Source organism: Carassius auratus, chromosome 31 (genome assembly GCF_003368295.1).
Source record: "Carassius auratus strain Wakin chromosome 31, ASM336829v1, whole genome shotgun sequence".
NCBI lineage: Eukaryota > Metazoa > Chordata > Actinopteri > Cypriniformes > Cyprinidae > Carassius > Carassius auratus.
In genome coordinates this window covers 3098795-3125867 of record NC_039273.1, presented here as the reverse complement: position 1 = coordinate 3125867, position 27073 = coordinate 3098795, and the positions used below count along the sequence as shown (strand labels likewise).

Here is a 27073-nt window from a genome sequence, read left to right as displayed (position 1 = left end):
GACTGCTGTCATTCTGAATACGATGCTTTAAAAATGTTCTACCATAATATAAAATAAATCTACTATTTATCTGTAGAAATATATACATGGGACCAATGAAAATCATATACAATGTGTATTATTTATTATTATTTATTTATTTTAGATTTACTTTTCACTCAGAAGTTTAGTACATTTCAGAAATAATTACAAAGAAATGGCAAGTAAAACATTGAGATAAAATGTTGTAAAATTTGGAGGGAGGGAGTTCTTGTAACTACTGCAAAAGTATTAGTTGTTATTGAAACTTTGAAAAGTCATTTTTACAGTGTACTTAAATATGGCATACATCACAAACTTTCTTCAGATTTAGTGATTGATCAGCGTTTACATCAGCCACCATGTGATCCAAACACAAGAGACCATTAGTGTTAACATTTCAAAACAAAATCTCTCTTGATGCCAGCAGACCTTTGAACAGCTAAAGTAATCTCGCTTATTATGTTCCTTGATCTTTTGTGCATCTCTCCACAGACGTGCTAATCACTCCCAGGGATGCAAGCTTCAGAATAACAAGGGTTCCTGGTCGCTTTGCCCTTTTGCCTGCAGATCTCTGGGGCCCGAGATGCTCGAGTCTCTCTTGCCATCGCTCTTGCTCAATCTAGGCTCATTGGAGGTTGTGAAATGTCAGAGATTCCCGCTAGCCTCAGTGAACGCGTGTTAATTACCACAAACATACTGCAGCTCAGACTCCAATACTCAGATGTCGAAAGGACAAAGCTCCCTAATGTGAATTATTGTCTTTTTAGGAACACAAACACATGTTGAGGAAAAGGGCATGGTTTTTCAGGCTGGAGTTAATTGTTTGTTTGTTTTTTGACAGATGTGTGATATGAAGATGAAGTGAAGATGAAGCGATGTAAGTTTAGAGCCATATTAGGAGGTTAACTTTATTTAACAGACAATTTGAATCATAATCATGGATTTGGTCAAACCAAAATAAAATACATTAAAAGTCAATGTTACCATTCTAATGATTTTTAGAATGGCTGCATTCAGGGTTCACAAAAAAAAAAAAAAAAAAAAATCTAAATTTGCATTTTATGTAATTCAATTACATAACAATTTTCCATCCATTTAGATGTTTTACACTGTTTTAACATAAAATAAATCAATAAACGTATATGCGTCAGGCATACGTGAATGAAACCGGTACGATTTATGTAACAGTTCACAGTCCCACACTGTTCATGTATTTCCACACTACAGAGTGTTAAACAAGCAGAATCACTGAAGGAAAGAGAAACACAAGAACTACTATTACTATGTAATAAAAACAGCAATATTGTGAAATTTTATTATGATTTTAAATAGCAGCTGTATAATTTAATATATTTTAAAATGTTATTTATTCCTGCGATGAAATGCTGAATTTCAGCAGGAATATCACTACTCCAGTCTTAAAGGGTTAGTTCACAGAAAAATGAAAATTATGTCATTAATGAATCACCCTTATGTCGTTCCAAACCAGTGAGACCTTCGTTCATCTTCAGAACACAGTTTAAGATATTTTAGATTTAGTCCGAGAGCTCTCAGTCCCTCCATTGAAGCTGTGTACGGTATACTGTCCATGTCCAGAAAGGTAAGAAAAACATCATCAAAGTAGTCCATGTGATATCAGAGGGTCAGTTAGAATTTGTTGAAGCATCGCAAATACATTTTGGTCCAAAAATAGCAAAAACTACGACTTTATTCAGGATTGTCTTCTCTTCTGTGTCTGTTGTGAGAGAGAGTTAAAAACAAAGCAGTTTGTGATATCCGGTTCGTGAACTAATCATTCGATGTAACCGGATCTTCTTGAACCAGTTCACCAAATCGAACTGAATTGTTTTAAACGTTTCACGTCTCCAATATGCATTAATCCACAAATGACTTAAACTGTTAACTTTTTTAATGTGGCTGACACTCCCTCTGAGTTAAAACAAACCAATATCCCGGAGTAATTAATTTACTCAAACAGTACACTGACTGAACTGCTGTGAAAACAGAACTGAAGAGGAACACTGAGCCGAGCCAGACAACGAACCGGTTGCATCAGTTTTCGGATCACCAGTAGTTCTTTCGAACAGTTTGATTCAATGAACCGGTTGAAGAAAACGGATACCGGATATCACTATACTGTTGTGTTTTGAACTCTCTCACAACAGACACGGAAGAGAAGACAATGATGAATAAAGTCGTAGTTTTTGCTATTTGTAATTTATTTTCGATGCTTCAAAAAATTCTAACTGACCCTCTGATGTCACATGGAGTACTTTGAAGATTTTTTTCTTACCTTTCTGGACATGGACAGTATACCGTACACAGTTTCAATGGAGGGTCTAAGAGCTCTCGGACTAAATATAAAATATCTTAAACTGTGTTCCAAAGATAAACAGAGGTCTTTATATATATATATATATATATATATATATATATATATATATATATATATAATTTTTTTTTTTTTTAGATGATGTTAAATGTATTTAATTTAACGAGGACAAATTAGACAGTGAGCAACTGGAGCAATGCAATGTCCTTATTAATTTTAATTATTAATTTAAATGATTTTATAGAGAAAATCCAGGGATTACAGTAATTTTGCATTAATTGTGCATAGTTTTTTCTCTCTTTTTTTGTTAGTTGTTTTAGTTTTTTTTTTTATCAGTAAACACTAAAATAAGAAAATGGTTCAAAAGTCATAGTGGTCTGGATGTTAATATCACAACTTGAATGGTTGTGGATATATAATGTTTACTTGTTTTTAGACCTTTGAAATTTGGATAATGAGAAAAATTTTCAGTAAAACATGTCCTATAAGATCTGAAGGTTTTTTTTTTGTTTGTTTTTTTTTACTGTATGTTGCTTGTCTTTTAGCTGAATATATAGCCACTTGTGAATGCCTTTCAGTGGAGAGAGAGCAACTGCAGCATCTGTCAGCACTGAACACGCTATAACCATATTTCCAGGTTAAAAGTTTGCCCTGGCCAGGTCATGCCAATCGCAAAGTATATTTCTCTAAAGCAGAGATGCCCAAACCAGGGTTGACCCTTGACAGGAATAAAAATGCCATTGAAGCATATCTTCATTTCTAATATATCACTTTGTATTTAAACTTTTTTTTAATTTAGTTTGTTTTGTTTTGTTTGCATTAAAATGTTGAGAATGTAAAGGAATTTGATTATTTATTTATTTTTTTTATCTGACATTTTATCATACAGTTGGATACAAAGCAGCATTTTCTTGCAACCTACAGCCCTCAATCAAGTTTGATATTTGGCCCTTTATAGTTAAACGATTGCACAAATACATGGTTTGAATTCTTCTGACATCTCACAAGGTTGTCATGCGCAGTTCTTTAGGATCGCAAAGATGACACCGACCTCAATTCCAAAGAGGCAAATCACATGGTATAAAATGAAGTACTCATCAGCTTCCTTTCACACCAGACTGGAGCAGCTGCCGAGGTATGATTGCAAAGACAACTGATCTTTATGTGACTCACTTAGATGTGAATTTGTTGATGCAACTGAATATTACATTAAGAATAACATTTTTCTAGCTTAGTTATCTTAAAGCACATAGTTAAACCTCCTATATTCATTGCTCTCTTTTTTTTTTTTGAAAGCTGTGCTATCAAAAAAATGAACATTTCACTAGGGAGTAACATCACACAACCCAAGTATCAGAGGGACAGCTTTAGCTCAGCGGTGACTAGGAATGTGATCGTGGTCGGTTTGTGCATCTCCATCAACTATATCAATGGCACGCTCGTCCACACCTTCATCAAGCATGAGATCTTCAAAGGAAACCCTCGCTACATTCTCTTCATTCACATGGTGTTCAATGACATGATTCAGCTGATGATTGCAGTCATCCTTCACATTTTAAGCTACACTGTGTTTACTCTCAATGTCTCTTTCTGCTGTGTCTTATTGATGAGTGCTATATTCACAACTCTCAACACACCACTGAATCTCGCTTCTATGGCTATAGAGCGCTATATAGCCATATGCAACCCTTTACGTCATGCTCAGATCTGTACCATACGTAAAACATACACCCTTATCGGTCTGATCTGGGTCCTGAGTGCCATTCAGGTTTTACCAGACTTGTTCATCCTGTTGGCTACAAAACCTCTAATCTTCTTCTACAGCAGCATCCCCTGCATCAGAGATTATGTGTTTGATAACCCATATATAGTAGATAAGAGAAATGTTGTGTACATCATTTACCTGACCTTTGTGTGGCTCACTATAGTGTATACTTACTTGAAGATCATGTTTGTTGCAAAGGCCACGAACTCAGATGCTCACAAAGCTCGGAGTACCATCATCCTACATGGGATCCAGCTTCTGATGTGCATGCTAACGTTTATCGGGCCCTTCCTGGACAGGCTGCTGGCAGAAATGTTTCCACAATTTATTGTAGATATGAGATTCTCAAGCTATTTAGTCATCCAGATAATGCCCAGGTTTATCAGTCCAGTTGTGTACGGCTTGAGAGATCAAATGTTTTGCAAATACTTGAAAAGATACTTACTGTGTACAATGTTCAAGATGAGGAGAAAACTCCAAAACATCCAACCCAGTGGGAATTTGCCAAAAGTTTCTAATAAATCCATGTGAAAGTTCACTATTAAAATGATGTGATGGCAATGTTGACTTTTAAAGCAACATCTGAGGATGAATATGATTTGTTTGAAAAATTAGATAATAAATATATACTGAACTACATGCACAATTAATACACTGAAATATAATGATTAGTTATCTAATTAGTTATCATTCAGATTTGATCTTTTTTGCTCACTTTTTAAAGTGGGAAATTGCAGAAGATAATAAGATCTTTTGCAGGAAGTGTTTACTTTTTTGCATAAACAGGTAAAAAACTGAAAAAATGCTTATTCAGAGTGTATGGCAGCTGAACATGAACTTCTCAGACATATACCAGCATAAAAAATGTCAGTGGAAACACATACATTATTAAATCAGTAGTTTCAATTGACTTTTTTTTCTCAGCTTTGATATAGTAAATCTAACACATTTTCTGTGGATGTGTAAATACTATAAATTATAAGCTGTAATTCTCTCATCACATATCGGATCACATGCCATGTGATATCTAATAACTGTGTTTTCTCATCAATATGATCTGTAATGTTGGTTACACTAAGAGAAACCAGGAGCATCGGACTGGGGGTAAAACCAGTACTGATTACCAGGGGCCCAAAGGAAGAAAGGGCCCTTGAAAAGTCTGGAATATATTTTATTTTACCTGGATATTTTCAGGGGGGCCATGGGGGCCCGGGATCTTGTGCAACGCACCTGAGAGATGAGATGCATGATGAGCCAGATCAGAGGCGTTGAACAAGATACCGGGCCCAGCCCTGACGGGCCCCCAAATAAAAAATAAAATATATTCCAGACTTTTCAAGGGCCCTCTCTTCCTTTGGGGCCCTGGTTATCAGTACTGATTTTACCCCCAGTCCGATGCCCCTGAGCTAGATCACAACAGGAACATTTCTAATGCCCCGGCACTATCAATAAATTGATATTATGGAAATATCATTAGTTATGTTACTGGGGCAAATAAAAAACAAACAACACAAGCTTAGTGAAATGTATATCGGAAAAATAAGAATTATGAAGTCCTTAGAAAAATGCCCCCTAAAATTAGGCCTTTTCTGATATATTATATCCTATTTTAAATTTGTACTTTGCCCATATATATTTTACTAAGCATGAGTGTGTGTCTGTGTTTTTTTTTTATCTCTATATTTTCCCTAATGATGTAACATACATCATAATCTACAATCAGAGTGTGCATGCATTTAAAAAGCTTCGTGAGTGAGTGAGTTTTGCTGTCAAATTTTTTTTTATAAAGAAGCCATTTTTCCGTACACTTGTTCTATTTCTAATCATTCATTCTGTGCTAACTATGAATGTTTGTTTTGTAGTGCTGACAGCTTGACTGAAATTGTTTTGAAGGTGATTTCTGCTCCATGTCTTCTTTTCTGGATAGTTGTTTTACAATCAAAAGCATTGTGATAAAAAGTATATCGATGGGTATGTATCTACATCATAACCCCAAACCAGAAAATAATACATTTGATTTTGTTTACAGCACATGGAAGCATTATGTTAGCAATTGTTTCTTAAATTGTATAGCTTTTTTTAATCTTGCCCTTAGGGAACAAAATTGTAAACAATAAACATATTATATATAAATAAATAAATATATATATATATATGTAATAAAACTCAATACACTCTAATGATGGGTGAAATATGGACTAACCCAGCTGTTGGGATAACATTTTTTACAGCATTTTAAAAACAATCCAGCATTTAGTAGCAAGTCATCAACAGTTCATAAATAAAAAAATAAAAATAAAAAATTTCCTGTATGTCACATTTATATATGGCCTAATATGAAACATTGAAGGCCTTTGCTAACAGCAGCCTGATCTCATGAGAATTTAATAAGTAATAGATAAATAAGTAATTATAGTATGACTTTGTTTGAAACCGTATATAGACAATTTTGAAAGAAAATACATGATTTATATAGTAAAGCACTTTATTTTACTGGTAAGATACAATAAAAACACAAAGTCCAAAACATTTAAGTCAAAGCCAAAAACATATATTCAAGCATATTTAACAGCCAAATTCACATGAGTTAGCAACACATTCTCACTCCCAACCTGTCACATACTGAAGCTTGTTCAGGACCCTTTGGTATCACTTTTTAATGCACAGGGTGCCCCTTTAGCATAATATTTTGATGTGCATTGTCCATCATTGCTTGAAATAAAAACTCTTTGGTGTCAGTATGCAGACGTGAAAGGCATATTAAGAATTGTATCGTTTTGATTAAATTATATATTGGGTAATATTCATTTTGCCATTATTGCATATACTGTATGTTGGGGAGTGATTTTTCAACGTAAACAGTCGCAACTATTTTATATACCTTACGCTGTTTACACATTTATGAGCATGTAAACCAACCCCTTCCCCTTTATCTAACCATCTATCAATATAAAACACAGGATTTAAAAGGCTTTAACAACAGTAACAAATATATTATATATATATTATATAAAAAAAAAAAAACATTCCAAATCTACTTTTTAATGGTCAGTTTTTGCAATCAATACCTGTGACAGTACTGTTAATTGTTAAGTTGGCCTACTTGTTTTATATTTTTCAGAGGTCGTAGGTTTAGGGTAGGTGTGTGTTTAGGTGCTCCAAAATGTCTAGCAATGTATTAATGTAAAATTATTTATATTTTTACAAAGGCATACAAACCATTAAATGTGTCTTGATCTGACACATAAGGCAAACAACTGAAAGCAATGGAATACCCTGCATGTCGAAAAGTAACATTAAAGGGGTCCTGACCATTCGGGAGTGAGTGAAAACGTGTTGGTGTTAGTTTACTCCTCTGTTTACATCTTTTCGTCCCTGGGAAAATCAAAACTGTGTTAATGCCAAACCCCTGAAGAGTTTTCTGTGCATCCTCCAATCAGCTGCCCTGACCTATAGCTATATCACACCCATACGCTATAAGATTTACTACAGGCCTGGACTTTCTGACAGGGCGAGAGGCATTTTAGGTAAGATTGGATCTGGCTAACCAAATCTCTAAACTCTAGCAAGATATCTTAAATGAAGCAAATTGGAAAATAACATTACACCGAGACATACTGTGCCTTACAAGTCATGCTTGTTTTATTTCTTTCAGGAAAAATCTTTTCAGGATCTTTCATCTGTTTGAGTGTTCATGTTTATGTAATTGTGCAGCAGTTGCTCTAGCAATAGAAAAAGTGTCTCTTTGCATACGCATATGCATTTAGGTATTACTTGCTTTTATAACCATACTGCTCTATAACAAATCATTATCATGCATTATTACGTGCCTTTGACTGTAGTAAGCTTTACTGAGTAAAAGATGAATGGTACAATGCAAGAATGTGTAGCTTTTACTGTATTGTGTGTAGTTTTGTACACAGTGTCTATAATGTGTGCTTTATCATCTCAGGTTGAGAACATGAACTCCAGCACTTTGATCCTTCTGAATGCCATACCACGGGACAGCTTCAGCGCTGCTCTCACTAAAAACATTGTGGCCATGCTTGTGTGGCTGGCACTCAGTATCCTTAACTGCAGTATGGTGTCCACTTTCCGCAAGCACAGTTTCTTCTATGAAGATCCACGTTATATCATGTTTATCTGCATGGTCATTAATGATGGCGTACAACTGACACTGGTCACCGCCCTGTATGTGGTTAGTATTGAGATGAAATACAGGGTCAAAAATGATTTAAAGGACATCTAGAAATGCCTGAACACAATTGCATTGGATACAAAATATCAAGCACGTGGCATTTATTTTAAATATTCAAGTAAAACTAGATAATATTGTATATAGTGAAGTGCTATATAAAATAATAGTTTTCCGTTTGATTATATCTTAAAATACATTTATTACTGTGATGCAAAGTTGAATTTTCAGCATCATTAATCCAGTCTTCTGTTTCCTTCAGACCTCTCTCTAATATGCTGATCTGCTGCTCTTTTCTAATTATTATCTTATTATTACCCACCCCCCAGAAAAAAGTTGAAAGTTTAATCATTTGTTGCAACAATTTTCATACCACTAAAATGGAAAATTTAACTTAAAAAAAAACATTTTTACTTTTTTATTTTTAGATTAGTGTTTAGTAAAACTGTTTCCATCTTGCTAAAAATCAGTTGTGCTGCTTTATATTTTTGTTATACATCATTTATGAGTAGAAAGTTCAAAGAATCAGCATTATCTGAAATAGAAATCTCTTGTGGTAAATTTCATTACTGTCACTCCCAAATTAAAAAAAAAAAAGCGTAAAAAAAACCTTGTTAATGAATATCTAATCGATTTTTTACTATTATATTTAGTTTTTAGTATTTTAGTATTTAGTATTCATACCACAAAAATGCTAAACTTGACTTTATTATGTTTAAGCACAATGATTGTAGAATGAAACCATGTCATTTCCATTGTGCATGTCATTTGTGTTCTTTTCTTCCTGCTCTAGGTGAGTTATGCCTTCTCAAAGATTCTGGCATCCGCCTGCTGTCCATTGATCATGACCGCTGTGACGACCACACGCTCCACCCCGCTCATCCTGGCCGGCATGGCCCTGGAGTGCTACATCTCCATCTGCTTCCCCCTCCATTACAGCCACATCTGCACTGTCACACGGACCATGTGGATGATCGGAGTCATATTCCTCCTGAGTCTCACCCCTCCCATTACTGATCTTTTCATCACCGTGGCCAAAGAACCACCAGTGTTCTTCCACTCATCCATTTTCTGCGATCACTCCCTCCTATTCCAAGACCGTTCGATTTATTACAAGAACTGCGTGTTTGATAGTGTGTATTTCTCTTTTGTTTTCTTGACTTTGCTTTATACGTACTGTAAGATCATGCTGACGGCCCGTGCGGCCTCCACTGACCTGGTGTCAGCCAAGAAGGCCCGTAACACAGTGTTACTCCACGGGGTTCAGCTGCTGCTGTGCATGCTGGCGTTTGTCGTGCCGTCCATGCAGGCTCCGCTCATACAACTGTTTCCAATGTACGGCCTAGAGATCCGTTATGTTAATTTTCTTCTGGTCTACATAATCCCACGATTTCTCAGTCCTATGATTTATGGATTCAGGGATGAAAAGTTTCGCAAGTATTGGCTCAGGTGCTTTGTCTCTAAAGCACACAAACTAAAGCCAGCCAGCCAGTTCTCTCATAAGCCTGGATGATGTTTTGTTCATATCGATTCCACATGTATGATTTGTAGGTGACGCTGATTTCTGGAGTAGAGAAATGTTTCAAAAATCTAAAATTTCATTTTAACAGGCAACATTTGAAGAAATTGTTTGAATATGATTCAGAAGAACAAAATATAATTTGTGTATTTAAAAATGAAAGACCTGTTTGAAAAGTCCTTCATATTGCTAAATTAATAAACACTATCGAAACTATACAGTTTATAAAGATTTATAATAATATATAAGAGTGGGTAGTTAAATTTGTTAAAAATAGTAAAATTTTTAATTTAAAATGTATGTGTATGAGCACATTTTATAGTTGCTATAACTGGAAATAAAAAAGCCCTGCGGTTTTACATGGATTTTAAAAGTACAGATATTCCTTGTAGTTTCTGAAGCAGTATGAGGTTACTCATTAGAAACTGCATATACTATACAGCCTATTAAAACCCGAATTACCGTTTGGAATAGTTTTAGATGCAGTCTATCAGGCCACTTTGCAGGACATTGTAATTTAAACTTCCCAAAAAAAAGCATTGAGGTCATGTAAACCTTGATCAAGCTTGCGTCATTTTAAAGGAGCTCATTAATTCAGCACAAATCCTCAGTTGTTCAGTTTGCCCTTCAGAGAGCACAACCATTGCACAATCATAGGGATAAATACAGTAGAGGCTATAATGCATTTCTCTGAGGTCAGAGTCCATAGGAATAAGGCAGGTCAGTTTATGAATTTCAGAGTCATCAAATTTGTGGAACATGTGAATGTCTTTTCGCTTCAGCATTATCTAATTAATATTGATGTTGTTTTTATAATGCTCATGCATTGTATACAGTACTTTAAGTGAGCTTGTATAACTTTATACTGATAACTGAAATACTGACATTGAGTGCTGCGACACTACAACATATTATTCCAATGATAGTGTACTTATCTAAATCTGTAAGTGATTTATACACTGGAATTCCACAGCTGTTGCAGGTCACTGGATCATAATGAACAGCACCATTCAGAAAGATCAGTTTTATGACTCCTTCATCAAGAACTTTATTAGTGTAGTCTTCGGCCTAATCATCAACTATATCAATGGGACATTTGTGCTTGTCTTCTTCAAAAGTTCTATTTTCTATAGTGACCCAAGATACATTTTATACACCCATTTGGTAATCAATGACATGATAATGCTGTCCATTTCTGTGGGCTTACAAGTCACAACATATGCTGTGGGTCCCTTCAGTCTCTCAGTTTGTTGTGTTGTTTTATTTGTTACCGTTATAGTCACCAAGAACTCTCCACTGAATCTGGCCTGCATGGCAATAGAGCGTTACATCGCCATTTGCAAGCCACTACATCACCCACAAATATGTACAGTTCGCAGGACATACATGCTCATCTGGTTCATATGGATTCTGTCAGCAGTGCCGGCTTTCAGTGATATATTCATTACATTATCAACTCGTACAGAAAGCTTTTTCTCTACTGCAGTTTTATGTCACATGGTGATCATTCGCAACACCTGGCAACACGTAGTCAATGATACTGTGTCAAATGTTGTGTATTTGTTATTTGTGTGGATTACACTGATTGTCACCTACTTTAAGGTTCTTTCTGCAGCAAACGCTGCGAGTGCAGATCGAGTGTCTGCTAGAAAGGGCCGGAACACGATACTGCTGCACGGAGGTCAGCTTTTACTGTGTATGATGTCCTACATCACCCCACTCCTCAGTACAGTGCTTGTAGATCTTTTTCCCCAGAGTCGAACAACCATTCTGTTTCTTCTGTTTTTGTTTTCAAATGTTCTACCAAGGTTACTAAGCCCACTGATCTACGGGTTAAGAGATAAACAATTTGCTGAGCGTGTGAAAGTGTATTTTTGTTGCAAAAAGACACAGATAATACGAGTGACCTAATCTATGAACACAATATGTTTAATATTCACATTAAGCTTACTTGAATTGATCGGGATTTGATTCGGTGTGAATGTATATATGTGATATTTGTTAAATGGCTTCTTTAACTCCTGATGTGTGGTATGAAGATCTGAAATATTTTGTTTAGTCTAGATAACCTTTATGTTTTGCAGGTTGGGTATAAAATATAAAATTCAAAGCATAAGTGTCTGTTGTAGTTAAAGTCATATTTTTAAGTACTTGGTCTACCTATAGCAGGGATAGGCAACTATGGTCCTGGTGGGCTACTGTCCTGAGGAGTTTAACTCTAACCCAGGGAAGCCATGAACAGTTTTAAGGGGGGTATGCAAGACAGAAATTTGGGCCTCCTTCTTTCTGATGAATGTGTGTGTGCTTTGAGTGTATGTGTTTGATGTATATAAAAGAAACTGAAAGACACCGAATGAGAAAATTAAATAATGTATAACTTAAAGTAATAAAATGTTTTTAAGGTTTTAATTTTAGTTCATCAAGCTGTACTTTCTTGTACCTAGAGACAAGGACAAAGAAAGGGCAGTGAAGAGCAGATCAGATTGTTTTGTGCTTTAAATGACTCTGGCTGATGTCATTGTCCACCACAAATTCACAGGGTACATTTCCCATAGTGTCATATGGACTATTAGATGAACTTATTTAGATTAATGTTATAATATTACTGCAAATATTTTTTATTGCTCAATGGTTGCTCTTTTATAGCTCATAACTGAGACTTCCCAGCTATGTTTCGTTTAAAGAGATAGTTTACCTAGAAATGACTTAATTTAAAAATAAATTGTCATTTAAGGAGAAAGCAGACTCATTTTTTAAAGGGTTAGTTCACCCAAGAATGAAAATTATGTCATTAATAACTCACCCTTATCCTGTTCCAAACATGTAAGGCCTCCTTTTATCTTTGGAACACAGTTTAAGATATTTTAGATTTAGTCCGAGAGCTCTCAGTCCCTCCATTGAAGCTGTGTACGGTATACTGTCCATGTCCAGAAAGGTAAGAAAAACATCATCAAAGTAGTCCATGTGACATCAGAGGGTCCGGTGGAATTTTTTGAAGCATCGAAAATACATTTTGGTCCAAAAATAGCAAAAACGACGACTTTATTCAGCATTGTCTTCTCTTCCGTGTCTGTGTGAGAGAGAGTTCAAATCAAAGCAGCTGGATTTCCGGTTCGAGAACGAATCATTCAGTTCACCAAATCAAACTGAATCGTTTTAAAACGGTTCGCATCTCTAATACGCATTAATCCACAAATGACTTAAGCTGTTATTTTTTTTAATGTGGCTGACACTCCCTCTGAGTTCAAACAAACCCAATATCCCGGAGTTATTCATGTACTCAAACAGTACATTGACTGAACTGCTGTGATGAACACCGAGCCGAGCCAGATAACGAACAATAAACTGACTCGTTCACGAGTGAAGAACAGGTTGCATCGGTGTTCGGATCACCAGTAGTTCTTTCGGACAGTTCGATTCAATAAACCGGTTGAAGAAAACGGTTCACCAGTTCTTTTTCGCTCGACGTAATGGCGTCATTGGCGATGATTGCCCTTGATTCAAGCCTCAGTGATTCTGAAATCAGTTCAGAATCAATCACCAAAAGAATCAGTTCAGTTCAGACGCTCTGTGTGTCGGTCTGCTTCACGCTGAATCACACATGCGCAGTATCATCAGCTCCTCGGTTCACGAATCGGACACGTCTGACAGAAACGGTTCTTCACTCGTGAACGAGTCAGTCTATTGTTCGTTATCTGGCTCGGCTCGGTGTTCATCACAGCAGTACAGTCAATGTATTGTTTGAGTACATGAATTACTTCGGGATATTGGTTTGTTTGAACTCAGAGGGAGTGTCAGCCACATTAAAAAAGTTAACAGCTTAAGTCATTTGTGCATTAATGCGTATTAGAGATGTGAATTGTTTAAAACGATTCAGTTCGATTTGGTGAACTGAATGATTCGTTTGCGAACCGGAAAATCCAGCTGCTTTGATTTAAACTCTCTCTCACACAGACACGGAAGAGAAGACAATGCTGAATAAAGTCGTCGTTTTTGCTATTTTTGGACCAAAATGTATTTTCGATGCTTCAAAAAATTCCAACGCACCCTCTGATGTCACATGGACTACTTTGATGATGTTTTTCTTACCTTTCTGGACATGGACAGTATACCGTACACACAGCTTCAATGGAGGGACTGAGAGCTCTCTGATTAAATCTAAAATATCTTAAACTGTGTTCCGAAGATAAAAGGAGGCCTTACATGTTTGGAACAGCATAAGGGTGAGTTATTAATGACATAATTTTCATTTTTGGTATTTTTTTATATTTGAATTTATATATTTTATATTTTAAATGTATTGCTGTCACACATTTTAACTTTATGAACTACAATATTTTCCTAAACTGATTAAATGTACGTCTCCATTTACACTGAATTATTACATTTGATCAATACATTTAAGTTAGAATAATAAGACACTATATGGTTTTTACTATTCGAATGAAATCAGTATCAACAAACTCCATCTGTCCACTGCAGAGGAAACACAGAAACTGTGCCATTTAGATGTATTTACTCAGACTGTTTAATGAAGATAGGTTCCATAAATTAATTTATTCAAAATTGAAAATGCATAAATAATGTTATTAGATTAATGTTTTACTTTTTTGACATACAAATAGGAAATGTTGGAAAAATGTAATGATACTTTTATGAAATTAAACCACTAGTAGGTGTTGACAAGTCACCGTCTTAATGAGTGAATCATTGATTCAACCAATTCATATAAATGGCTGATTCATTCAATAAATGAAGCAAGTAACCATTTTTATAAATGGCTCACTGAATCATTGACTTGTTCAAAAATGATGAATCATTTAGGAACGAAAGACTGCTGTGTGCTGCTCAGAGATGCACGATTGCGCTGCTGTGGCTTTGCTTAATTCATAATGTGTCTAAAATGTAAGTCAGTTATATTACTTGTTTATTTAACTAAAGTTGTAACATTAATACATAAATATATGACCGTGGTTGCAGTTTTAACTATACAACCCTTATTATTTATTTCATTGTTTTTTAAATCATCATAACAAAAATAATTTTTAACAGTTTAAAATTATTTGTAATTATTTGTTTGTTGCATTCCACCAGGAGGGGAGAGTTAATGTAAAAGCCAATGAAAGTTTTATCATAGGTAGAATGCAAAATGTTTCAACACGCATTTCAGTCAAATGTAATTTTCAAAAAAATTTCATTTTAACAGGCAACATGACATTTGAAGAAATTGTTTGAATATGATTCACAAGAACGAAATATAATTGTGCATTTAAAAATGAAAGACCTGTGTTAAAAGAAGCCCTTCACGCTGCTAAATTAATAAACACTATCAAAACTATATATAAAGATTTTATAATAATATATAAGATAGGGTAAATAAATTTGTTTTAAAAAAGTAAAAAATTTAATTTAAAATGTATGTATGTGAGCAAATTTTATAGTTGCTGTAACTGGAAATAAAAAGCCCTGCGCGTGCCACGCAGCTGGCTACAGCTTCGAGTAGGGAAGCAAGCGCCGGCAGTGGTGCCGGGAGTAAGGCTCTGCGACGCAGCGTCTCGTTCCCTCGACGTGAACTTGAGCTGCATCAAGCGCTTTTGGGGAATAATGTGCCAACGCTGCCAGACTACCAAAACCCCTGCTTAGTGTGTATCCGGAGAGCAGAGCTAAGGCGAGAGGACAGAAGAGCCAGGAGCGGCTCGCATATCGAGATTGTAAAATCTGGCGAATGTAGAGGGCGTGGACCACCCCGCAGCGTTGCAGATGTCCAAGAGGGACACACCTGCTAGAAAGGCCTTAGAGGCAGCCATACTCCGCATAGAGTGAGCCTTGGCGCCCAAAGGAAGGGGAAGACCAGAGGACTCATAGGAGACGTTGATAGCCTCGACTATCCAACGACTAAGGGTCTGCTTAGAGGCAGGAGAACCCTTTTTAGGAGGACCGTAGCAAACAAGCAATTGGTCAGACTTTCTCCACAGGGCAGCTCTGTGGATGTATGCGTCCAATGCTCGCACTGGACACATACAGTTTAGCTTTTCCTGGGCTGGCTCCCGAAAGGGAGGAGGACAGAAGGCCTGCAGTACGACAGGTTGTGGTGTGACAGAGGGAACTTTAGGAACATAACCCGCTCGAGGGTATAAGAATGCTTTGGCCATACCAGGGGCAAAGTCTAGATAGTTAGGGGCCACCGAGAGGGCCTGGAGATCTCCAACTCCAACTTCTAGAGAAGTAATAGCCAGTAATAGGGCAGTCTTAAGTGTCAGATGTCTGTCTGAAATGTCTTGAATTGGCTCGAATGGAGCTTTGCAGAGAGCCTCTAACACCACAACTAAGTCCCATGGGGGAATACGGGACCGTACTGGAGGTCTCAGCCTCAGTGCACCTTGGAGGAAACGTGTAACTAGGGGGTGTCTACCCAGTGACTGATCATTGAAAGGGACGTGGTAAGCAGCTATGGCCGCCACGTACACCTTTAAGGTGGAGTGGGTTAACCCCGCAGAGAGCCTAGCTCCAGAACTGTACCAACTGGGTAGTTAACAGGGTCAAGGGGGCGATCTCTGCACCATGAAGTGAAGAGTTTCCACTTCAGGGTGTACAGTTTCCTCGTAGAGGGAGCTCTGGATTAGAGTGGGGTCTCAACAACCTCGGTTGAGAGACCAGCTGCTAACAGAAATCAGATCTGCGAACCATACTCGGCCCGGCCAGAATGGGGCTACTAACAACAGACGGATCCCGTCCCGGTGTACTCTTGCCAGAACTTCCGGGAGCAGAGCGATGGGGGGAAAGGCGTACAGATGAAGCCTCCGCCAAGTCTGTGCCATGGCATCTAGTCCCAGTGGAGCTGGGTGAACTAGAGAGAACCAGAGGGGACATTGCGATGTCTCTCGAGTCATGAAGAGGTCCACCTGAGCTTTGCCAAATATTTGCCATATCTGCTTCACCACCTTGGGGTGAAGCATCCAGTCCCCGGGGCTCGGCCCCTGTCTCGACAGCATGTCTGCTCCCACATTCAATCTCCCAGGAATATATACTGCTCTTAATGAGAGGAGTTTGCCCTGAGACCACAGGAGGATCTGGTATACCAGCTTGTACAAGATGCGTGAACGCAGACCCCCCTGGTGATTGATATAAGAGACTACCGCTGTGTTGTCGGTGCAACACAGCGGTAGTGTCAGATGTCTGTCTGAAATGTCTTGAATTGGCTCGAATGGAGCTTTGCAGAGAGCCTCTAACACCACAACTAAGTCCCATGGGGGAATACGGGACCGTACTGGAGGTCTCAGCCTCAGTGCACCTTGGAGGAAACGTGTAACTAGGGGGTGTCTACCCAGTGACTGATCATTGAAAGGGACGTGGTAAGCAGCTATGGCCGCCACGTACACCTTTAAGGTGGAGTGGGTTAACCCCGCAGAGAGCCTAGCTCCAGAACTGTACCAACTGGGTAGTTAACAGGGTCAAGGGGGCGATCTCTGCACCATGAAGTGAAGAGTTTCCACTTCAGGGGTGTACAGTTTCCTCGTAGAGGGAGCTCTGGATTAGAGTGGGGTCTCAACAACCTCGGTTGAGAGACCAGCTGCTAACAGAAATCAGATCTGCGAACCATACTCGGCCCGGCCAGAATGGGGCTACTAACAACAGACGGACCCCGTCCCGGTGTACTCTTGCCAGAACTTCCGGGAGCAGAGCGATGGGGGGAAAGGCGTACAGATGAAGCCTCCGCCAAGTCTGTGCCATGGCATCTAGTCCCAGTGGAGCTGGGTGAACTAGAGAGAACCAGAGGGGACATTGCGATGTCTCTCGAGTCATGAAGAGGTCCACCTGAGCTTTGCCAAATATTTGCCATATCTGCTTCACCACCTTGGGGTGAAGCATCCAGTCCCCGGGGCTCGGCCCCTGTCTCGACAGCATGTCTGCTCCCACATTCAATCTCCCAGGAATATATACTGCTCTTAACGAGAGGAGTTTGCCCTGAGACCACAGGAGGATCTGGTATACCAGCTTGTACAAGATGCGTGAACGCAGACCCCCCTGGTGATTGATATAAGAGACTACCGCTGTGTTGTCGGTGCACACTGACACAGGACAGCCTCTCAGGTCTGGGAGGAAATATTTCAAAGCTCGATATACTGCTAGCATTTCTATACAATTGATGTGCCATGTCAGATGGCGACCGCTCCACAGACCGCGGGCAGGGTGGCTACTAATGACCGCACCCCAACCGGTGAGGGACGCATCTGTCGCTAGCATTACACGGCGACCAAGAGCTCCCAACACTGAGCCCTGATTCAAGAACCAAGGTTTCTTCCATATGTCTAAGGCACGAAGGCATCGCCGCGTGACCTGAATAGTTCGGAAAGGATTTCCCCTCGGGGAAAACCCCTTGGTCTTGAGCCACCACTGTAGGGGCCTCATGTGCAGGAGGCCAAAAGGTATCACGTTGGACGCAGCTGCCATGAGCCCTAACAGTCTCTGAAACTGCTTGACAGTGAGTGACTGGCCTTCTCTGACTCTCTTGACTGATGTGATGATCGACTCGATCCGAGCAGGAGACATACGTGCCTGCATCGTGGTCGAATCCCATACTACGCCTAGATAGGTGGTTCTCTGAACTGGAGAAAGTACACTCTTCTTGGCCTTCAGTCTCAAACCCAGCTCCCCCATATGGGCGAGAACGACACCTCGATGTCGAACAGCCATCTGCTCTGATTGAGCTAGATATAATTTAGAATGCGGATGCCCTGCATACGGTGGGGTACACAAGCCGCAACTACACATTTTGTGAACGTGCGGGGTGAGTGTCACGGCGCGGTAGAGACGGCGCCGTGGAAAGAGCAAGGTCTGGGTCCAAATGCAGGGAAGAGACACTTTATTATAAAAAGAACAAAAAGGCCAACAAGGCAAAACAAAACTGGCATAAACACAAACACTGGGAAACCACACACAACTCGAGGAACACTATAGAAACACAGAATAACATTTACAAGTACAATTAATCCAGGCAGGACGAGTGGTGGGAGAGAGGAGAATATATGTAGGTGAACAAATGGGAATCAGCTGTGTGTGTCTAAGTGAGTGAGTGGATGCAAAACAGGTGTACCGAGTGAACCAGGTGTATTGTGAATGATGAATGAGTCCGGGAGATGGGGAAGTGTCGCCCTCTGGTGGTGAGAGGGAGGAACACCGGGTCCGGACTCATGACAGTGAGAGTGCAAGGCCAAAGGGAAGTACTCGACATTGATAAGCTTTGCCCCCGAAAGCGAACCTCAGAAACTTCCTGTGTTGTGGAAGGATGGATATGTGGAAGTATGCGTCTTTGAGATCTATTGTGACAAACCAGTCCTCGGATCTGATTTGGGCTACAACCTGTTTGACAGTGAGCATTTTGAACTTCAGTGACATTACTGAGAGGTTTAATTGACGTAAGTCTAAGATCGGACGCAACCCCCCATCCTTCTTTGGAACTATGAAATACCGGCTGTAAAATCCGGATTCCCTGTCTAGAGGAGGGACCACCTCGATGGCCTCCTTCCTTAATAGGGTATTCACTTCTTGTTCCATAACCAGAGCCTGCTGGGGGCTGATGACTGTTGGTGTAACCCCATTGAATCTCGGCGGTGGATGGCCGAACTGAATAGAATAGCCTCTTTCTGCTGTGTGCAGGACCCATTGAGATACATTTGGCAGTAGTTTCCACGCTGCTCGATAATGTACTAAGGGAATCAGTCTCTCGAGACTGATCTCTGGTGTAAGAGACCCCCGAAGGGGAGGCAAGCTTCCCAGCTCCGCTACGCTCACGGGCGGAAATAACTGGGAGAAACGCTAGCGGGAGACCGATGCGCCCTGAAACACTGGCAGGGTTGGCAGACCGGCCTCCAGAGGGCACCGGGGAGAGACGGGCACCGTATAATGAGGTGGACACCGCTCTACCCAGTAGGGACTACCCTCGAGGTCACTGGGATTCTGGCGTCAGGACCTCTTCGTCGAGGACTTCCTAGCTTCGATAACAGTACGAAGATCAGATTTTAATCTATGAGCCCCTGACTCAGAGCATTTAGACCCTCGGTCCCGACGTGGGGAGCACGAGTGGCGACGCTCTGCTTTTGAGCCTCGCGGTATGAGGAGCTAGCTAGTGGTGTGAGTATCTCCCGTCCAGATAACCCACAAGAGCGACGAGGGAGGAAACTCTGGAACGCCCTGCTTGCGTGCCTCCTCCCTTGAGAGCCGACTCAGCGTGCTTCGACCCCAGGCAAACCATGCATAAATCATGTGTGTCTCCAGCCGTGATGTAGCGCTGGCATGGAGGAACACACAGTTTATAGCACGATTTGGATTCACCCTTCACGTGTCTGGTCTTTGCTTTAGACTTTGGCATTTTAGTCTACTGGTACTGAACAGACAACAGTAAATAAGACTTACAAGACAGACTTATGAACATGCACACACAGAGCGCTTGCTGAAAGACGCGAAGCTGAAGCCAGCTGCGTGGCACGTGGCTTTAGCTTCCTGGTCGCTACGTCACCCCGTCCGTGACATCATGCTCTTCCATTGAACTGATTGCACACGATATTCAGAATTGTTCTTGCCAAAGGCGTTCCCCAAAAGCGAACTGCATATACTATATAGACTATTAAAACCCGAAAAATTACCGTTTGGAATAGTTTTAGATGCAGTCTATCAGGCCACTTTGCAGGACTTTGTAATTTAAACTGCCCAAATGATAAAAAAAAAGCATCTAGGTCATGTAAACCTTGATCAAGCTTGCGTCATTTTAAAGGAGCTCATTAATTCAGCACAAATCCTCAGTTGTTCAGTTTGCCCTTCAGAGAGCACAACCATTGCATAATCATAAGGATAAATACAGTAGAGGCTATAATGCATTTCTTTGAGGTCAGAGGCCATAAGAATAAGGCCGGTAAGTTTATGAATTCAGAGTCATGAAATTTGTGGAACATGTGAATGTCTTTTCGCTTCAGCATTATCTAATTAATATTGATGTTGTTTTTATAATGCTCATGCATTGTATACAGTACAGTACTATACAGTACTTAAGTGAGCTTGTATAACTTTATACTGATAACTGAAATACTGACATTGAGTGCTGCGACACTACAACATATTATTCCAATGATAGTGTACTTATTTATATCTGTATGTGATTTTTCCACTGGAATTCCACAGCTGTTGCAGGTCACTGGATCATAATGAACAGCACCATTCAGAAAGATCAGTTTTATGACTCCTTCATCAAGAACTTTATTAGTGTAGTCTTCGGCCTAATCATCAACTATATCAATGGGACATTTGTGCTTGTCTTCTGCAAAAGTTCTGTTTTCTATAGTGACCCAAGATACATTTTATACACCCATTTGGTAATCAATGACATGATAATGCTGTCCATTTCTGTGGGCTTACAAGTCACGATATATGCTGTGGGTCCCTTCAGTCTCCCAGTTTGTTGTGTTGTTTTATTTGTTTCCGTTATAGTCACCAAGAACTCTCCACTGAATCTGGCCTGCATGGCAATAGAGCGTTACATCGCCATTTGCAAGCCACTACATCACCCACAAATATGTACAGTTCGCAGGACATACATGCTCATCTGGTTCATATGGACTCTGTCAGCGGTGCCGGCTTTCAGTGATATATTCATTACATTATCAACTCGTACAGAAAGCTTTTTCTCTACTGCCGTTTTATGTCACATGGTGATCATTCGCAACACCTGGCAACACGTAGTCAATGATACTGTGTCAAATGTTGTGTATTTGTTATTTGTGTGGATTACACTGATTGTCACCTACTTTAAGGTTCTTTCTGCAGCAAACGCTGCGAGTGCAGATCGAGTGTCTGCTAGAAAGGGCCGGAACACGATACTGCTGCACGGAGGTCAGCTTTTACTGTGTATGATGTCCTACATCACCCCACTCCTCAGTACAGTGCTTGTAGATCTTTTTCCCCAGAGTCGAACAACCATTCTGTTTCTTCTGTTTTTGTTTTCAAATGTTCTACCAAGGTTACTAAGCCCACTGATCTACGGGTTAAGAGATAAACAATTTGCTGAGCGTGTGAAAGTGTATTTTTGTTGCAAAAAGACACAGATAATACGAGTAACCTAATCTATGAACACAATATGTTTAATATTCACATTAAGCTTACTTGAATTGATCGGGATTTGATTCGGTGTGAATGTATATATGTGATATTTGTTAAATGGCTTCTTTAACTCCTGATGTGTGGTTTGAAGTTGTTTAGTCTAGATAACCTTTATGTTTTGCAGGTTGGGTATAAAATATAAAATTCAAAGCATGATACTTTTATGAAATTAAACCACTAGTAGGTGTTGACAAGTCACCGTCTTAATGAGTGAATCATTGATTCAACCAATTCATATAAATGGCTGATTCATTCAATAAATGAAGCAAGTAACCATTTTTATAAATGGCTCACTGAATCATTGACTTGTTCAAAAATGATGAATCATTTAGGAACGAAAGACTGTTATGTGCTGCTCAGAGATGCGCGATTGCTCTGCTGTGACTTTGCTTAATTCATAATGTGTCTAAAATGTAAGTCAGTTATATTACTTGTTTATTTAACTAAAGTTGTAACATTAATACATAAATATATGACCGTGGTTGCAGTTTTAACTATACAACCCTTATTATTTATTTAATTGTTTTTTAAATCATCATTACAAAAATAATTTTTAACAGTTTAAAATTATTTGTAATCATTTGTTTGTTGCATTCCACCAGGAGGGGAGAGTTAATGTAAAAGCCAATGAAAGTTTTTCATAGGTAGAATGCAAAATGTTTCAACGCACGCATTTCAGTCAAATAAAATTTTTATGCAATATTTCAAACCTTTAACCCACTTGGGGAAATCAAACCATGGCAACAGTTTGACTGATCTCAGGTCATAAATAAAGACAAATATCTGATCTCGTAAGAATGTACACAGAGTGATCGCAAAATCGAAAGTCAACCTGTTCTTGTATGTAATATATATTTATATAATAATTATTATTATTTTAATCTACACCTACCCCAACCCTAAACCTAACCTTTACAATAATGAAAAAATAGTAATTATTGTTGCACAGTGTGTTGTACAACAATAACCTAGTAGATTTTGCTGTATGCCATCTAGCATTAACCCAGAGGATGGTTTGAAAAGTTTTCAATCTGTGCAAGCTCTTGTCATGCGTAGTCCAGTCAACGGACTCACATATTGATCAATAATATAAAATATACAAGTGTGTGATTATAATTAATAAGTGATGTGAGTAGTAGCAAAAATATTTTAGTTGAGCTGTTAGGGGTGTCTGAGACCCCAGCTATAGCACATGATAAAATGAGGTGCATGTGATGTGCATTCAGTTTCTGTCTGGTGTTGAGGTTATTCTAATCTATTCTACTGAATCCCAAATAAGTGCACCACACACACACACACACACACACAACCAAGTCAATGTAAAGTCAAACACAAGTGTTTTTCAAACCAGCTGTCACGATCCTGCATGACATTCGAAGCTTCAAACATCATCAATCACATGCTATTGTCATTTCAAGCATTGGCACAGTGTGTCATACAATAGTGCTTTGAAAAATTCGTCAGAGCATCGAGCCTCGCATCAATAGTCCCATCACTAATTATTTATAGATTTCACATAAGAGAGAGATGCATGCACAATTGAACCACACATATGCACATCTGACAAAAGATCATGGATTAATTGTTGGACAGTTTCTATGCAACATTTCATCAAAGAGGCCCCTGGTTTAATGGCACAGACAATTAAAGGTGACTCTATCGCCCCCTTGAGCACTGTGGTTTGTTAGCACCACTGCAAAACAAAGGCGCATTTTAAGTGTCATTCATGAGCTTTTGCATATTTTAAATGAATTGTTATTTAATAATTTTATGCCCATCTCGATATTACCAGCCTGTGATCATACTTGGGGCGTCCTGCCTCTCTTTCTCCCTCCCCACGTGCTGTCTCCTCTTCCTCATCTGAAGTATTTAAACCTGTTCATTTTTACATCTGGAGGCAAATCAATCGACTACACAATTTGAGAAGGTAAGCACTACAAAAGGTTTTTGCAATGCTGTATTTTGGAATTCATGTGTTGCTAATAACTTCTCACTCTTACATACTCTGTGTATCTATTTTATCTTCAGATCAGATGACACAGATGGAAAATATTCATCCTTCTGCTTGATGGACTTCACAAAGTTGTGGACATTATTTGGAGGAAAAACAAAAACAACAAAAAAGCTAAGAAAAAGGAGTCACAGATACCGGTGCAAAAGGGCAATGAATTCTACAATGTTTCAGTACACCACAGCAGACAGAAATGCAGAAGCTTTTGCAAAAATTTTCACAACTGTTCTTCTTGGTATCATGGTAAACTGCGTCAATGGAATTTTTGTTTTCACATTCTTCAAGAGTTCAGTTTTCTACAATGATCCAAGATATATATTGTATGTTCACATGGTTCTCAATGATATGCTCTTGGTTTTTTTCAGTGTAAGCCTTATTGTGATGACTTATGCATGGCCAAAGGTTCCTCTCCCGTTCTGTGTATCACTTCTAATAATATCCTCAACTACTCATAAGAACACTCCTCTGACTTTGGCCGGTATGGCTGTTGAGCGTTACATTGCCATCTGCAAACCACTGCATCACCATCAGATCTGCACAGTGCGCAGGACATACATCCTCATCTCTCTGATTTGGGGTGTTGGAGTACTGTACTGGCTGACTTGATTCTCCTTTTAGTTGTTCGCCCTTTATCTGTTTTTACAACAAGTGGTCTCTGTAGTTCAACTAATGTTTATAACACGCCGTACCATGTAGAACAGAGCAAAATTACACATGGGATTTATACATCTGTTGTGTGGGTAATTCTTGTATTCACATATTGTCGAGTGCTGATTGTGGCCAGAAGGGCCTCCACTGAGAAATCTTCCGCAAATAAGGCCCAAAGCACCATCCTGTTACATGGAATACAGCTTCTGCTGTCTATGATGTCCAATATTACTCCTGTAATAGACAAGATTTATGCCAATGTTGTTCCTACACTACGGTCAAATATCAGCTTTTTCAATTATCTTCTTACAAACTTATTACCACGACTGCTTAGCCCCCTTATTTACGGTGTTCGAGATAAAACATTTTTCAAATACATAAAAGGACTTCTTTCATGTAGATTATTAAATATGAAAGTTGAATCAATCAAGCAGTGAGCTAAAAATGCATCATCAGACAAGCATTATTAGTAATTACTGTCAGCCCTTACCTGTCACTCCCCAATTTCGGTATGGACACACAAATGAAATACCCAAAATAAAAAGGTTGTTGCTCATCAGTTTTTCTTACTAGATACATAAACAACATATGTTCACAAAGCTGACACTTCAAAGTTTACTGTTCAAGAACCAGAATTACTCAGACTGTCATGATAATAAATATATATAAGCTCAAACATGAAAACAAAAATAAAAATTAAATGTATAAAAAAAATTGTAGTAGGATATGATTTTAGAAACACAATGAAGCTAAAGTCAGAAGTCTACTAATGCTTCATTTTGATATTTCAAAACATAATCTCACAAACTGTGAATTTGTGTGTTTTTATAGAAGGCTAATAAAAGGCTGTGTTGTGTAAGTGTCTTTTTGTAGTGTTCCTGTAGCTCAAGTGGTAGAGCATTGTGTTAGCAGTGCAAGGTTGTTGATTTGATTCCCAGGGAACACATGTTAAGTAAAAATATTAGCCTGAATGCATTGTAAGTCGCTATGGATAAAAGCGTCTGCTAAATGCATAAATTTATTTGTTTATTAAAAGGGTAATAAAATAGATTTATGACCCCTGTAAGCACTCCTGGTGACTATTATAAAATTTTTGGTTCAGCACTGCCCCATTCATTATTCTATTGTTCTTACGAAATGAGCCCTTCACATCGGCCAGGTATGACACAAAATCCTCATTATTCTTTTATTATTATTCTTTTGTTTTTATTCCGCCATTATTAGCCTTTGTTCTGGTACTTCATGGTTTACCAAACCACATTGCTTCAATCCCAGTATACATTTACCCCACTATTATCAAAAGTCTTACTATAAAAATACTACAAAACATTTTCTTACGACCTTACGTGACTATGACAAAATGCATTATGAAGAAGAACCACACCTGCTATGTAGCTGCATTAGAGCTAACGTTAGCATCAAGCTACATAAGACAATTTGTGAAATTATTAGTACACTTTGACTCAAAACTCACTTTAAACCCTGAGTGAGTGTTTGTTATAACTTCATTTTGCGATCTCATGTGGAATTTGGTTCCTCTTCAGGAACTCTAGCTGCGTCGAGAACGTTTGGGGAATGCGTCCAGCGTGACGTCTCTGAATAACATGTATAATCAGTCCAAAGGAAGGGGCGAGACGTCATAGGCGGGTGACGTCAGAGACCAGGAAGCATAAAAGCTTGAGCGGCGAAGCCGGTAATCAGCCTTGTGTCTTCAGCAAGCGCTCTGTGTGTGTGTCAGTCGCTATCTGTTTGTGAGTCTTATTTAGTGTCGTTTGTCCAATGATAAACTCCATTGTCAAAGATTCAATCAAGTGAAGTTTTGGGCGAGAGCAGGCAGCGTTCAGGCTGTGTGTTTTCCCTGCCAAAAAAAAAAAAGAAAAGGGTAGGGACACACGCAGCTAGTGTGTTGTCTGCTTTAGAGTGAAGCTCGCAGTGTCAGCTCTGGAGGGAGTTAACGGCTGAAATGCGAGCCTTTGCTTCACTCTCAGAAGGCTCTCTTTGAGGAGAGAGCTTTCACTGGTGCTTCTCGCAGTACCAGCCCCGCTTTTGCCGAGGCGAAGCGGTGGTTTTACTCGCGGGATTCGCTTTCGGATCTGCTGGGAGGAATGTAAGACGGGCAAGTCCCTATCTTCTTTCTTAGCCACCAGATCCGGCGCCCGCTCTCGGGGGTCGGAAGCCTTTTTTATTATGACCCAATATTAATATAAGCAGCATTAATGAAGAGCTGAGCTCACACAGTAAGCTCTTGAGGGGCTGATTATGCTTTTCTCGCTGTTAAGCGCTCCGCTCTCGCCGGGCACGCTCCGAGGAGTGTGTCTGCGCTTGCGATCTTGCGGTCAAGGTCTCACTGGTGCTGAGGCACGGCGGCGACCGCGATAGCAGGAATCGCACATGATCTGGCGAACGGGTTGGAGATGGCTCGTCCTATCTCC

General features: G+C 39.2%; 4 protein-coding genes and 1 pseudogene across 4 annotated transcripts; all 5 read left to right on the top strand.

Annotated features, from left to right (window-relative positions):
• Positions 1 to 3716: 3716 nt before the first annotated feature.
• LOC113051162 (odorant receptor 131-2-like) lies at positions 3717 to 4649 on the top strand. The gene has a single exon (XM_026214754.1). It carries the CDS (start codon positions 3858 to 3860, stop codon positions 4647 to 4649), a length of 792 nt encoding a protein of 263 aa, XP_026070539.1. The 5' UTR covers positions 3717 to 3857.
• A 3430-nt stretch (positions 4650 to 8079) lies between these two features.
• On the top strand, positions 8080 to 9826 carry LOC113051161 (odorant receptor 131-2-like). The gene is made up of 2 exons (XM_026214752.1): positions 8080 to 8316; positions 9107 to 9826. Exons 1-2 carry the CDS (start codon positions 8080 to 8082, stop codon positions 9824 to 9826), a joined length of 957 nt encoding a protein of 318 aa, XP_026070537.1.
• Positions 9827 to 10582: 756 nt separating this feature from the next.
• Positions 10583 to 11743, top strand: LOC113051160 (odorant receptor 131-2-like). Its single transcript, XM_026214751.1, has one exon. The coding sequence runs from the start codon at positions 10829 to 10831 to the stop codon at positions 11741 to 11743; it is 915 nt and encodes a 304-aa protein (XP_026070536.1). The 5' UTR covers positions 10583 to 10828.
• A 9287-nt stretch (positions 11744 to 21030) lies between these two features.
• LOC113051159 (odorant receptor 131-2-like) lies at positions 21031 to 21945 on the top strand. The gene has a single exon (XM_026214750.1). The coding sequence runs from the start codon at positions 21031 to 21033 to the stop codon at positions 21943 to 21945; it is 915 nt and encodes a 304-aa protein (XP_026070535.1).
• A 2105-nt stretch (positions 21946 to 24050) lies between these two features.
• LOC113051088 (odorant receptor 131-2-like) lies at positions 24051 to 25078 on the top strand (annotated as a pseudogene).
• Positions 25079 to 27073: the final 1995 nt, after the last annotated feature.

Bases quoted from the DNA above. Each gene is read 5' to 3' on its own strand.
- LOC113051162 (XM_026214754.1), top strand. From the start codon at position 3,858: ATGGTGTTCAATGACATGATTCAGCTGATGATTGCAGTCATCCTTCAC.
- LOC113051161 (XM_026214752.1), top strand. From the start codon at position 8,080: ATGAACTCCAGCACTTTGATCCTTCTGAATGCCATACCACGGGACAGC. The intron at 8,317-9,106 runs GTTAGTATTGAG...TTCCTGCTCTAG, and splicing joins TGGTCACCGCCCTGTATGTG to GTGAGTTATGCCTTCTCAAA.
- LOC113051160 (XM_026214751.1), top strand. From the start codon at position 10,829: ATGAACAGCACCATTCAGAAAGATCAGTTTTATGACTCCTTCATCAAG.
- LOC113051159 (XM_026214750.1), top strand. From the start codon at position 21,031: ATGAACAGCACCATTCAGAAAGATCAGTTTTATGACTCCTTCATCAAG.